This window comes from Bidens hawaiensis, unplaced genomic scaffold (assembly GCF_021521415.1).
Source record: "Bidens hawaiensis isolate Kalapana, Puna unplaced genomic scaffold, B.hawaiensis_p1.1 tig00009662_1, whole genome shotgun sequence".
Taxonomy (NCBI): domain Eukaryota; kingdom Viridiplantae; phylum Streptophyta; class Magnoliopsida; order Asterales; family Asteraceae; genus Bidens; species Bidens hawaiensis.
In genome coordinates, this window is record NW_027491725.1 from 481,125 (window position 1) to 494,784 (window position 13,660).

General features: G+C 34.0%; 1 protein-coding gene across 1 annotated transcript; it reads left to right on the forward strand.

Moving 5' to 3' along the window:
• The first annotated feature begins 3,805 nt into the window (after window positions 1-3,805).
• Window positions 3,806-7,079, forward strand: LOC143533331 (zinc finger CCCH domain-containing protein 3-like). The gene is made up of 7 exons (XM_077028154.1): window positions 3,806-3,931; window positions 4,001-4,155; window positions 4,299-4,364; window positions 5,145-5,261; window positions 5,352-5,600; window positions 5,929-6,159; window positions 6,591-7,079. The coding sequence occupies exons 2-7, from the start codon at window positions 4,003-4,005 to the stop codon at window positions 6,903-6,905; spliced, it is 1,131 nt and encodes a 376-aa protein (XP_076884269.1). The 5' UTR covers window positions 3,806-3,931; window positions 4,001-4,002; the 3' UTR covers window positions 6,906-7,079.
• The last annotated feature ends 6,581 nt before the right edge of the window (window positions 7,080-13,660 follow it).

A 13,660-nucleotide genomic window follows, 5' to 3' on the forward strand; every position in this document is an offset into this window, starting at 1 on the left:
TTTTAACTTTATGTTTTTTCAACGTCTCATTAAGACCTGTGGTTTGACATGTATCGATATTCCCGTCACAATGCGTGGGCCATTTAGACCATCCTCTATAGTGGGAGGCATCGAAACCCCTCCACAGTGTCACGTAAGCACCGAGGGCGTCGAAGCCTCAACCAATAATGTCCCAGTATGATTTAATGCCCAAGGACGCCCTTTATATATATATATATATGTTGGGGGGGGTTGTGTATGTGTGTATGAGAGATGAGAAGAGAGGGCCCACCAAAATGCCTCTAATGGGCCCCTCTGCGGTGTGCAAGGCACCGAAGCCGCAAGGCCGCCCTAAAGGACGCCCATAGTATGCCCATAGTATGTGGTCTTACGAGTAGTTATTTGGGTGGGGGTAGAAAAGAAAAGTAAGTAAAAAAAATGATGGCACCAAATTCTCATAAACTAAGAAAACAAACTCTCATTATGCTTCCTGTCCCTGTCCTTATATGAAGAAAATGACACCTCAGTAACCTCTTTTATTACCATACACTCAATTATACCCAACCCTTTTTAACCAACTACCCACCTGCACCCCATATATAAATTGCTTGCACCCATCATCCATTCATACACCACATGAATGCTCAACCTTACAGACTTTCTTCTCCACCCCATGCACCATTTGGGTCCTAGCCATGGCTAATCACCCTATCTTGTTTCTAATACTCAAAGCTAATCTGGCTAGAAATGATGACTTTATGAAGCAAGAGACAACAGTATTTTGGTAACAATCTAGGCGGTATCCCTCCTGAGCGTATTCTTCTTATCTTATTTATTTATGTTTTCTAACTTTATAAAGGTTGTTCGAGTTTTCTTGACCTTGCAAGCCCGTATCATGAGATTCAAGATTCTCCTCTATAATCAACTCTGACATTGTGACGCAAGTTCTACGCTTTCTCACAACTATCCTTTCCGAGCTGCATACTTTATGTATAATGTTTATATAACCTTGTAAAATTGAATTTTCTCCTTGAATTGCATATCTTACTATCTATTATGCTAATTTTTGTTTCATGTAATGATTTCTTCATGGTTTTATTATTTCAATAAAATTGAAAGAAGACACTTTTATGTCGATGTATAGATTTTATTACATGGAAATAGAAACGTTAGTTTCTTATCTTTAAATTAAACAATTAAAAAATTAAAATTAATAGAATCAACTTTTGTTACATCAAATATACTCAGTTTGTTACTATCTAATGTAATGATGATGCTTTAGTACAATTATACTAAAAAAAATATAAGCACGTTTATATGATGGTAAACTTAAAATAAGTTTATATATAATAAAAAAAATAGTAGGAAAAATAATAAATCTGCCCACTTAACAATTGCACAAAAGAAATGAAAGACAAGATTGAAATGAAAGACCGTGTAAGCCTTGTCATAGTAATTTATTATGAATAACAAAAATTTCTACCTAAATTTTTCTTAACCTTCATTAGTAAGGATTTGAACCCTCTATGCCATTAGGTCATGAGTAGCCTTGTCTAGTAATAAGAGATTGATTTCCTTGTTATATCCATGAAATGATTGAACTCGTTGACGAGAAATGATGATAAAACCATCTCTATCAATATGTTATTGGTTATTAGAGAGGAAGGGAAACCCATATGGGTAGGATGTATGGGTTCCAAACCACATGACAACACCACCCATCCATATAGGTAAGGTGCATAGCTTCCTTCCATTACAAAGGTTTACCACACAAAATTGATTCATTGTTGACAATTGAAGAATTAAAATTAATTAATAAAGTTCTAGGGTACTTGTGGGTAGGTGATGCGTTTGTGATTTGTGGGTAATTAATTGTTGAAATGAGATGACAATACATGATTGATCTAAGCATGGGTAATACCCATGAGTGCTCATTCCCCTCTTAGCGCTATTTTTATAAATGTCACTCATACCTCATTTACTTGTTCTTACATAGTATCTTATCTTATCTAAATCCTACTTTCACACTATATTTATAACTAAGTTATTTGAAGTAGATTAGCTTTAATAAACCATTAGATTTATAAGTTAACAAATTCTATCGTAAGATTGAATGGGCCATGTAAAAAATAAATTATTGAAAGATGTTTTAAGAAATAATAAAGACCTAATACATGCCTGAAAGATCAGAGATGAAGAACCGGGAAGGGCACTTGGGCAGTTGGGCATGCAATGGTCTACCTAGGTCCATTTCAGGCCCAATTATTTGTGGCCAGTTTTTTTTAGAATTTATGTGTTTCAAAATACAATCTTACATGTATATAATTCTTGAAGCATCATATAAAGTATAAACACATAAGTTCTAAACACGTTTTATATATTGCTGTTTTAGTTACGATTATAATTTTGGAGAATAAAGATAATGTATCAACTAAAACCACATTATGTAGTAGATAAATAATTCATAATGCAGTAATTACCTAGACTTTTAAAATTATATAAAATTATTTTGTTGGTTTTGTCATGTGCGTTATAATATAGTATAGATTAACTAGATGATATTTTTAGAAAATGATGAAATTTTAAAAGAGAATCAAAGAAACAACTAAGAGTGCGTTTAAAAATTAGTTTAATAGGTGTATTAGAATTAAACCATGCACATGTCCTAATTTAGTGGCATATGCCCAACTGGATGATAACTTAGTAATTTTGTTTAACTAAACTGATAAAATGATAAAAGTTTCAAACATTAATTTCAATGGTTGAAAGGTAACTAAATCTTGATCAGGGTTGTAGACGAGGAGACTTAAGCATGATCTAGCCGAATCATTGACTCGGGACAATTTCAAACGAATTCTCTTTTCAATTTCGCCTCGAGTTGCAAACATTTGAGAATTCAGATGATCATAATTTGGATATGGGATATAAGGTCATCACCAAACTTTAATGACACTCAATGACAAAGAAAAAACGACATTCACACGTACCATAACTTGTGTATGTAAAGTGCCATTTGTAAAACATACCAAAGACAAACTGACATAGTTTTTATTGGTAAAACATAACATGAAACCGTAACTAAAGATAAGATACATTATTCACAATAAGTTTACATTATATATTTAATATAATGGGCAAATTCAACCTTGGCATAACTTCGTTTACATTTCTAAGATATTAATTAACATCATTAAAAAATTAGACTTTTAATTCGCATAGTCATTTATCATCTGCTATTGCCTATTAGTTTATAACAGATTTAATGAATGTTAATTTAAAATTAAATTAATTAAATACATAGGTGTTGGCCTCGTTCCCTCTCTATACCTTATCATTATTGAACATGTGTCACGTTATTAATATTATTAAAACATAATTAAACCCAAAAATATATTTTCCCACGTCATGTTTGTACCCATAATCTTAACGGCCAGGATCCTTTCCCTTGTCCTCCACGCTACATCCCATCTCCCCTTTTTAACGGCCACGATGATCCCACAACATTTTAAATTTACAGGAAAATCTAGTATTCCGGATACTAAAAATAAAAACATATTTTCCGCCCACGTATTTTCTTCATCCTGTTCGTCGTGAAATTACCAAACACCCCTTGCGTCACGCCTTCCAGTCCTGGATATCAGGGACCGTTTCGTCAATTACTAGTCGACAATATTTCAGTATTTACGTGAAAACCAAACTTTACTTGATTGCACTTGAATTCTATGATCAAACAAATCACACATGTGTAAACTTCTAACATGTTTCAATTTCTTTTCAATTTCATTTAGATTATTAATAGAATATATATTTATTTACATTATTGATATATAGATCATTCATGAATTAAGCGTGGCGATCCAGATTTTATTCCCTTTTATAATTCGATTTCATCTTCCATATTTGATCATCATCATCATCAATCAAAATCCAGTTTTAATTGCTTAAATTCGAGGTAATAATTATATGTCTAAATTTTGTTGAAATTGGTGTTTGATTCATGATTTTGTATACGGGTTTGAAGGTATGAGGAGTTTGGGTATTCGTACGGATGGGAAAACGGGTTCAATGGTGTATCCGGATCGTCCGGGTGAACCCGATTGTGTGTATTATTTGAGGACTGGAATGTGTGGGTATGCTGATAATTGTAAGTTTAATCATCCAACCTTCAATGGCCAGGTAAATGTTGTTTTTTTTTAATTTCAAGTTTCTATTCAACAAAATAAGCTGTTTATTATTAATTATTATTATTTTTCCTAAATTTGTCTGCTTTTTTCAATGTGTTTTACCTTTATTTTTGTATTTTGTTTATTAAGTTACAGGCTAATAATAATATTAATCAACATGGAGGTAGTCTTCCTGAAAGAGCTGGAGAACCAGATTGTGTTGTAAGTTTTATTTTCCTATGTGTGTATTGTTTCAACGTCCATCAATCCCGGTTGGGTTGCGGGTTGGAAGGTTGCGTGTTTTTATTCATGTTAAAAGCATCAACTATAACCCGCACACACTTAAAAATTCGTGTAACGTGAGCATGATTTGTTTAACCCGTTTATCTGAACGTGTCAAATGGGTTAGCAGGTTGATGAGTGATAATCAAGTTGTAAACGTGTTGATCGAGTTGTTGGGTTGTAAAAAATGGGTTAAACATAAACGGGTTAGTGGGTCGACATGTTTAACAAAGCTGATTGGTGAGTTGAGGAGTGATAATCATGTTGTAAATGTATTAATCAAGTTGGTGGGTTGTAAAAAAATGTGTTCAATGTGTCATAAATGGATTAGTAAGTTGACTTGTATAACTAAACAGGTTGGCATGTCTACCTGTTTTACTAAGCAAGTCACCCGAACACAACTTGTTTAAACAATCGGGTCAACGTCAACATGACCCGTTTTTTAAACAGGATTGACATGCCAATCCAAGACCCGGTTGTTTTCGTATTATATCTGGTCGTGTCGGAAATCGCCACCTCTGTTGAGGTTTTTAGTGATAAGTTCTCACGGTTAGGTAAATAAAACTAAAGTTAAAGGAGTGAGGCTTTTGTAAAGGTTGACTTGGGCTAGCCCAATAGACCGAACACATGTGGACCTAAGCCTAAATACTGACCCAAGTAGAGAGTACATCATTATTTCCATCACTTTGTTAACTTTCAAATCTTTCAATATTGTTTCAGTATTTTTTGAAAACGGGTGCTTGCAAATACGGGTCATCATGCAAATACAATCATCCAAAAGATAGAAACGGTGCGCCTCCGGTGGTGTTAAACGCAATCGGTTTCCCTATGCGACAGGTATTAATGTATTATTTCGTTTTACTTAAAGTAACATTATTATTAGTTATCTATACATTTGTTTCTCAATACATTATGGTACTGTTTTAGGAACAAAAGTCATGTCCTCATTATTTACGAACCGGGTCGTGTAAATTTGGACTTGCATGCAAGTTCCATCACCCACAGCCGGTATTAGATGGACTGAAGCCACCGGTTCGTGGACCTATGCCATATGGACCAGCTGGTGCACCGCCCTATGTTGGCAGTGCGGTTCCATGGCCATACTCAACTCCTCAAACTTACCTGCCGGTTATGCTCCCACCATCAGGCCCCGCACGAGGGTGGGGTCCATACTATGTAAGTAACTGTTTCTGCCAGGGTGTGAACGAAACCGAAATGTAACAAGATTAACTGATGTAACTGAACTGAAATAAGCGAACCCAAATAATAAAACCGGACCAAACCCGTTGTGAAAAACAAAATTTGAAACTAACGGTTTTTAAAAATCAACAGAATTTTCGTTTTTTTTTTGGTTTGAGCCCAAAACCGTCCCAAACGGGCTCTCATGCTCAGCTCTGTCGACTATATCATATACTCCGTAACTATATAAGCACTAGCTGGAGCCTTTAAATCTTTGTATTAGTGGTGAATTTTACAAATGATTTGTTGGTGTTGCTATCTTTAGGGAAATATGAGCCCGATACTCTCGACCAATGGTTTGACTTCGGTTGACCATGTTTACCAAACAACACCAAGTTCAAATCTACCTGTGAGGCCCGGTGAACCAAAGTGTCGCCATTTCATGAACACTGGAGCCTGCAAGTACGGGTCAGACTGCAAGTACCATCACCCTCAGGAGAAGATGGTTCTATCGGGTGCTGGTTCCTTGGGCCTGTTTGGGCTTCCTTTAAGACCCGTAAGTTTAAACCATTTCATGAACGGGCTTTGTGAATTATTTGGGAGTGTGAATTTCAGGAAATTCACTGGTTTGGGTTTTGTATAAACGGGCCGTGTTCGTGTCAACCCTACGGATTGGTTGATCCATTTAACCATTTTATTTTAAATGTGTTTTATGTCATAAAATTAAATTGAGATCGTGTCAAATTTTCAGTTACAAGTCGATCCCACAAATCCGTTTAGCTAAACGGTCATGTTTATGTCAACCCGAAGGGTTCATGGATTGACCCATTTATTTTTTTAGACGTGTCTTTTATGTCTTAATTAAATTGGGTTTTTGTCAAATATCTGGGTTCGGGTCGGTTTGGACCAGTCAACCCGCGAACACGGTCGGTTTAGCAACCCAAGAATAATGCTTGTGAAGTGACTCTTTGATATGCGAAAATGCAGGGTCAACCTATATGTGTGTATCATAGTCTCTATGGAATGTGCAAATACGGGTCGGGTTGTAAATATGATCACCCTTTTGTGGTATATTCGTACAATTACGTGAATGGGTTGACTAGTCAACCGATAGATGGCTCATCGTTGCTTACTTATGGCGGGATGAGTTCACCTGATTCATCCCCTTCAAAATCGTTGAAGAATCCTCGCTTGACAAGTGAACCGCTTAGCAATGGGAAGGTATGTACAGATGAGTCTTCGGGCGAACACGAACATGCGGGTTCGTCTCATTCGTCTTCTTCACATAATCAATCTGATTGAAGGCAGCTCGATTCATTTGTGACATTTTTCGCTCATGTTTTTGTTTTGTTTTGTTTTGTTTTGTTCAAATGATCAATGCAACAAACTAACAAACCCTCTTTGATGGGGTTGGTTTTGGTTGTGAATAATAGGAAAAAAATGTGAACTTTATAATTGTTGTTTTGGTGTGATGATTTGCTCAAAACTGATCTTGAAAGCCAAATTTGAATCTAGTTTAAGAAAATCTAGCTGAACAATTGTAAGATACTAGGGGTGTAATTAAGCCAAGCCGAAAGGTGAGCCACTCGAGATCAGCTAGTTGAAAGCTCGAATCTAACTGAGCTTAAATGAGTCCGAGCTCCTTAATATAGGCTTGCTTAATAAACGAGCATGAGCTTCACTTTTCGAGGTTGAGCTTTTTGTGAGCCTGAACAAATCTATTATTTTATCTATATCATATTAATACAATGTATTAGTTATAAATTACGATAGAAGTTACTAAATAATATATATTTATGTATATAAATTAACAAATAAACAAGATGAATCCAAGTCGAGCTAGGCTTGAACAAACGACACACAACCTGAGCTCAAGCTTGACTCGTTAATTCCCGACAACCAAATCAACCAAGATCTGGTGGGCTTTGCGTTGGAGAGAGACATGAGGAAGATAATAGAAAACTTTGCTAAGTATTGTGTTCAACTGTTAAGGATAATTTTAAAAGAAAATATAATCCTTTTTAATGTTTTTTTTATTTTACTTTCCCATCCTAGCCAATATATTGATGTCATTTGGTAAAAGAAAACACAATCTAAATATAACTTTTAGTTGTAATAAAAGTAATTATGATGAATCTTGCTATATAACAAAAGCTAACCAATATAAAATGTGTAACTCAAAATAATATATCCTATTTAAGGGGTGTTTGGCCTAGCTTTTTTAGTGAAGCTTATAGCTTTTTAGCTTTTTTTACATAATAAGCTTAATTTAGTGTTTGGTTTAGCTTTTTAAGCTTATACTTATTAGCTTATATAGGCTAATATAAATAAGCTTATTTGAATATGGTTTTTTAGCTTATTTGAATAAGCTTATTTGTGTAAGAGTGTAAATTACTTATTTACCCTCAAATGATGGTGGATTAGTGATTATTGAAACAACTTATTAGTGTAACAAATTAAAGAATAGTGAATTTAACTTAAGATACATAATTAATAAGAGACAAATGGTGGATAATTAATGAGGCAACCGATAGAATTTCATAAAAGAGACAAGTTGGTAGATACTAATTAATACGTTGGTGGAAGATTAACTCTTACCATTAGGGATGAGATCGGGATCGTACCGGTCCCGGTCCTGGAAATCACGAATTCTTGGTACCGGTACCGAAATATTCGGTTCGGAACAGGGACGATACTGGTATTAAAGGCAAAAATTTGGGAAATACCGGTCCTGTACCGGTACCGAAACTCAAAACTTTGGTACCGATTTCGGTACCGGTACCGGCTTGGTACCGGCACCAACAGGTACCAATAATGATTTTGTTCATTCCTACTTACAATCAAGCTACCATTTCTCAAACCATTAAATCTTACCTTAAAAAATCATATTTATCAAACACCCATCTACCATTTATCAAGCATTCAAAAAATTTGCTTAAAGTGGAGTAACACAAACCTATTTTCATATACTAAGGTAATTTGTTCTCTTTGTTTTTTACTTATTGGATTGTTTCTTCTTTGTTTTAATTTTCAAATTGTTCTCTTCGTTTGGCCTAGTTTTACGTCTTCCTCGATATAAATTTATCCAAAAACGATGGTATAACTCATAAAAACAAAGTAGATACATATACAATATAAGATATGTGATAATATTTAAGCATGCCCCTTTTGGTCATTTTACTAACATAAGCTAAATAAAAAAAAAGCTAACACAAATACTTAAAAAGAGCTTATTAACTTGTAGAATATAAGCTAATCCAAACACTTAAAAAAGGCTTATCAAATGATTGAAATTAAGCTATAAGCTTCAAAAATTTATAAGCATAAACACAAAAATATAAGCTAGACCAAACACCCCCTTAATACGTAAAAATCGATCTTGTCTTTTATGAGCCATGTGTACAACATAACATTTGATGTATCACAAAAGAAGTATATATTTTTTATTTTGAAGAAGCAGACGTGACATATTTGACCATTTACTTAAAAATTCCATAGTGTCTAGGTTATTTAAATCTCAACTACTTCAACTAAAATATTTATCTAAAAAAGGAATGTGTCAAATGATTAGCTAAAGAGATCAAAGTATCAAACGGTTAATGTTATCTCAAATGCGTTTTTGTTTGGCTTAACCTCTAATTTGTTTTATTCAAAGGAGTTGAGTGTGTTTGGGTCCTTTGGGATAAGCTTTTGCTTCTTTTAGCCCTTTTCAATAAAGACTGACAAACATGGGAACAGTACAAAGCTCCTGTAGAAAGTTTGAAGAATGGATTCTTTATGTTTTTCACAGAACTAGTAAATTACCGAAATATTCTTCATAATAAATTCCTGATATATTCCTCCCTTATGATTGTCACATTCACATCATTTCAAGAACGAATAAAATAGACAACGCATGGATTTTAGACTAGTAAAAATGTCTACTACATTGGTTGATGTCTTTAAATCTTTAATACATGTTACATAATAAAATTGGCGTAAGCAACCGATCCTTTGGGCGAGATTAAACAATCAAGTACCCGTCCTTGTTATTCCGAGTTAGAATTGTGCTACAACTGTCAAAGAAGGACCTGCCAGAAAGAAACTAGAGGCGTAGGAACACTCTCTCTGACGGTGAAGTCAGTATTATGTTAAAGATATAAAATGCATATTGATAATCTTTTATAACACTTATAGAATGTGAGGGGCGTTTTCCCATCCACCACTACACAAATGCACATGGTCTAATACACAGTTAATTGATGGGCTATGATATAGAGTTGTATGAAAAATCTAATTTGTGATTTAGGTTTAGAATATCATCACATTCTTTTTTCATGTAATTTGTAGTTAACTTCTAGCTCTTTCTAAGAGCGTCTTTAATGCATCCTCTGCCTAACGCTTATAAACACATAGCGTCAACTACGCATTAGAACAAATACTTATCCTTAAAAAAAATACTCCTTTTCTCTTCGGTATGCGATGTCCAATTTCTAACATCTCTTTGAAAAAAGATCATCTATATAGGATTATCTCATGAGCTACTCAAATCGTTTCCGAACTATTTAGGATTCTCTCATGAGCGACTCATATCAATTGCAACCCCAGTGATCAAATTAGGACCCATCGATCATAGAGTTGAACGAAGTAAATGAATGGACAAGTACAGAAGTTATGGGTGCACCTAACACATCTTCATAATTCTTTAACCCCATAACTCCATAGGCATCATCAATGGGCTTATGGCCTCATGTAGGTCACCCCTTATTCAACCTCATATCTGACAATGAATCTTAATATGCCATAGAAATATTAACTTATTTTTCTAGTTTTCACATTTTTCGAAAATAAGTCACTTACAATTATGTGTCGTTTTGTTTTCGCCACATGCATAGCTCAATTGTTAACTAGGACATATACTTTCATTATATGAATAGGCAAACGGGCCACCAAGATGAAGTGATACTTTGTGGTGCAAAATGCACCGTTAACAAGGGATATTTGAAACATGAGAGATGTATCGACATAGCTTTCATCTCGGCTCTAATATGGAGGTGTTTGGGATTCCTTATTTTACCTCCTTGTAACTTTTCATTAAGTTAATAAGTTACAATATTGCAACTTATTAAATTTTTTCTCTCACAATATAAGTAATCCTAAAAATCTTATCATTTTTTAAAAAAAGTTTATAAGTTATAAGTTGATGAAAATAAACAATCACAAACACCCCCTATGACTGAGATATTTTTTATACAATTTGTTTCCAATTGTTACTAAAAGAGAAAATACATGCTTATTTCAAACACTAGAACTATTGCATTGTAATGTTATGACTTCAAGATTAGTCAATGTAGTTTATATAACGAATGCTTCAACGTAAATGGCAAATTTATAATCCATATTCATTTAAATTTTAAAGTATAAAAACTAACCTACTACTTTGTATAATTTTTGTTTGTGAGTCAAAGTTATTGTTCAAAATTCAAAAATATTAAAGCTTTATTTGGCATGGTTAAACAAAATTAAATTTGATAGATGTGGACTGAGAAAAAATTATCTTATTGATCAAAAGTCAAAAAACGAAATAATTACTTTTGCTTTAACTGTGTATTATGTTATCGAGTCAAAGAATTATAGGAAAAAGAAAAACACACACACATTTTAAAATGCGCATTTTGCGTTAAATAGTCATATATGGCTTGTGCCAAAGGACAAAACTACTCCCGATTTGCCGAAATCTTTTTAACTAAAAGTTGCAAGAATAATTATTATATTATAGGTTGATTTTCCATTGATTATCTTAACAATTTAGGTCGTAGAATAATGATAAAAATGATAAATGAAGGGGGGAGGGAAATGATAATTGATAAAAAGCGGGGTTCTTAAAAGGTTCGTAGAGGGTAGGTCGAACTAAGTATATGGAATTGAATGGCTATAAGTTAACCCTTGTCAAGGGTTAGACGCATCCTTATCAAATTGAATCTGGAAGCGCCCCATCTTTCAAAGAGAAGATGACAGATTATTCACATTTCATTTGATGGTCAGAAGCGAATTGAAAGCTAAGCAGTGGTAATTGTAAAGATTCCTCGTGGGAAAAATAGAGATGTCTCCTACGTTACCCATAATATGTGGAAGTATCAACGTAATTTCATATAGTCATTCGGTCTGAATGCTACATGAAGAACATAAGCCAGATGATGGAACGGGAAGACCTAGGATGTAGAAGATCATAAAATGAGTGATTCGGCAGATTTTGATTCCTATATATATCCACCCATGTGGTACTTCATCATACCATATATATAAAATCCATCTGTATAGATATCACCATCTACATCCATAAAGTCGTATGCTTTAGAAGAAGCTTGTACAGTTTGGGAATACATTATATAATTTCATATTACGCCAAAAATATAAAAATGTTTAAAATGTTTAAAAATTTTGACAATGAGTTAAAACTTATTGTCTTCGTGACGATGACATAATAGGTGAAGTTTAGTAACCAGAACCAAAAACACAAACAATATTTTAGATCATAAGCTCGATCCTTGTAACTTTGATTAGCTCGAAAAATTACAATACATAATGATATAACCCATGAGCTCGGGTATACATAATAGTTTAAATATGAAAACCTAATTAGACTAGAATACAAACTCCTTATCATACTCAAATACTAATTAGTAAAACATATTTAAACAATTAATTAAATAACTTGTAGCCAAGTAATGTGCTTGACTTGGTCCCTAAGATACCGATCCACCATAGTCTCGATGAACCGGACCAAACCAAATTATGTCTAACAATTGGATGTTGTAAACTTTTTCGTTACATCATAACGAATTGTACAATGCATGCTCTAATTTTTTAGTTTCATCTGGCTCGTAAAAGAGGGTCTAATAACATAGCAAGTTAACACATAAAAAACAAGAAAAGGGTAATTTAGGTAGCATATGTGGAGTTGAATTTTGACTTATTGTCGGCGGGAAACACAAGAGGCCCACCGGTCCTCAACCTTATTTAGAGGAGTGAGTTCCAAAAGAAAAGAAAAGAAAAAAAGAAATCTCAGCAAATCTCACCTCCTCCTGGCTGCCCCACCGCACTACTGCCACTTCACTTAATTCCGCCACCGACGCCCTTAATCCTATGATTATGTGTCTATGTACCTTTCCCTCCAAAAAAATAAGCTCATTTATTTATAAAATAGGCCGTCCCATCGACATCGAAGGATGATAATTTTACTTTTAGTAGGATCAGATTTGTTATTTACAAAGGAGTGATGATACAGTTTATTCCCCATTTGTTAGCCCAGACGGATCAAACAGTCATATCAAACGAACTTATCAAACAAATGAACACAATATATTTGTGTGACAACCCTCGACTTTTTTCATATATCAAACGAACATAACAAACGAACTTCACGAACTTATCAAACGTACATGGAGATGAGACTCCTTAACCCTCTCTTAACTCTCTCTCAACTCTCACTCCAATAAAACTAACTAGACCATATTTATAGACTCACTAAACTTGCTCTCCAAGACACACCTTTCCTAAACCTACTACCATTCAAATAACTAAATTATAACTTAATAAAATAAACCCTTAACTTTATTAATATTCAAGATTAATCATTTATTCACCCCCTTGATCTTGAATTATTCATCTTCTTTTGTACCACCAAGGTCTTTAATTCCCAGTAGCACCCTCAACTCTTCAATCTTAATCATTGGTTCATCTTTACCCTTTCTTCTCAGTTGTTTGTAACAAACTTGTTTAACAAGTTCTTCACATTCATCATTCATACCATCCACATTGATCTCACATACAACTTCATTCTCCACATTCTTCGTTTTCACTTTTCTTTTCATTCTTTGCTCATCAAAACTTGTAGATGGGCTATTCATTCCTTCTTTATCAGACCCTACTAGGCCTTCCATTCTGACAATTCTTCTCAACCTTTCATTCGAATCTGACTTTTCATCAACTGCTCGATTATTGACTTTCACATACGCTTCAAAATCTGCAGACTTGTTAGTTGCACCAATCCTTTCATTCAATTCCATAACCTTTCT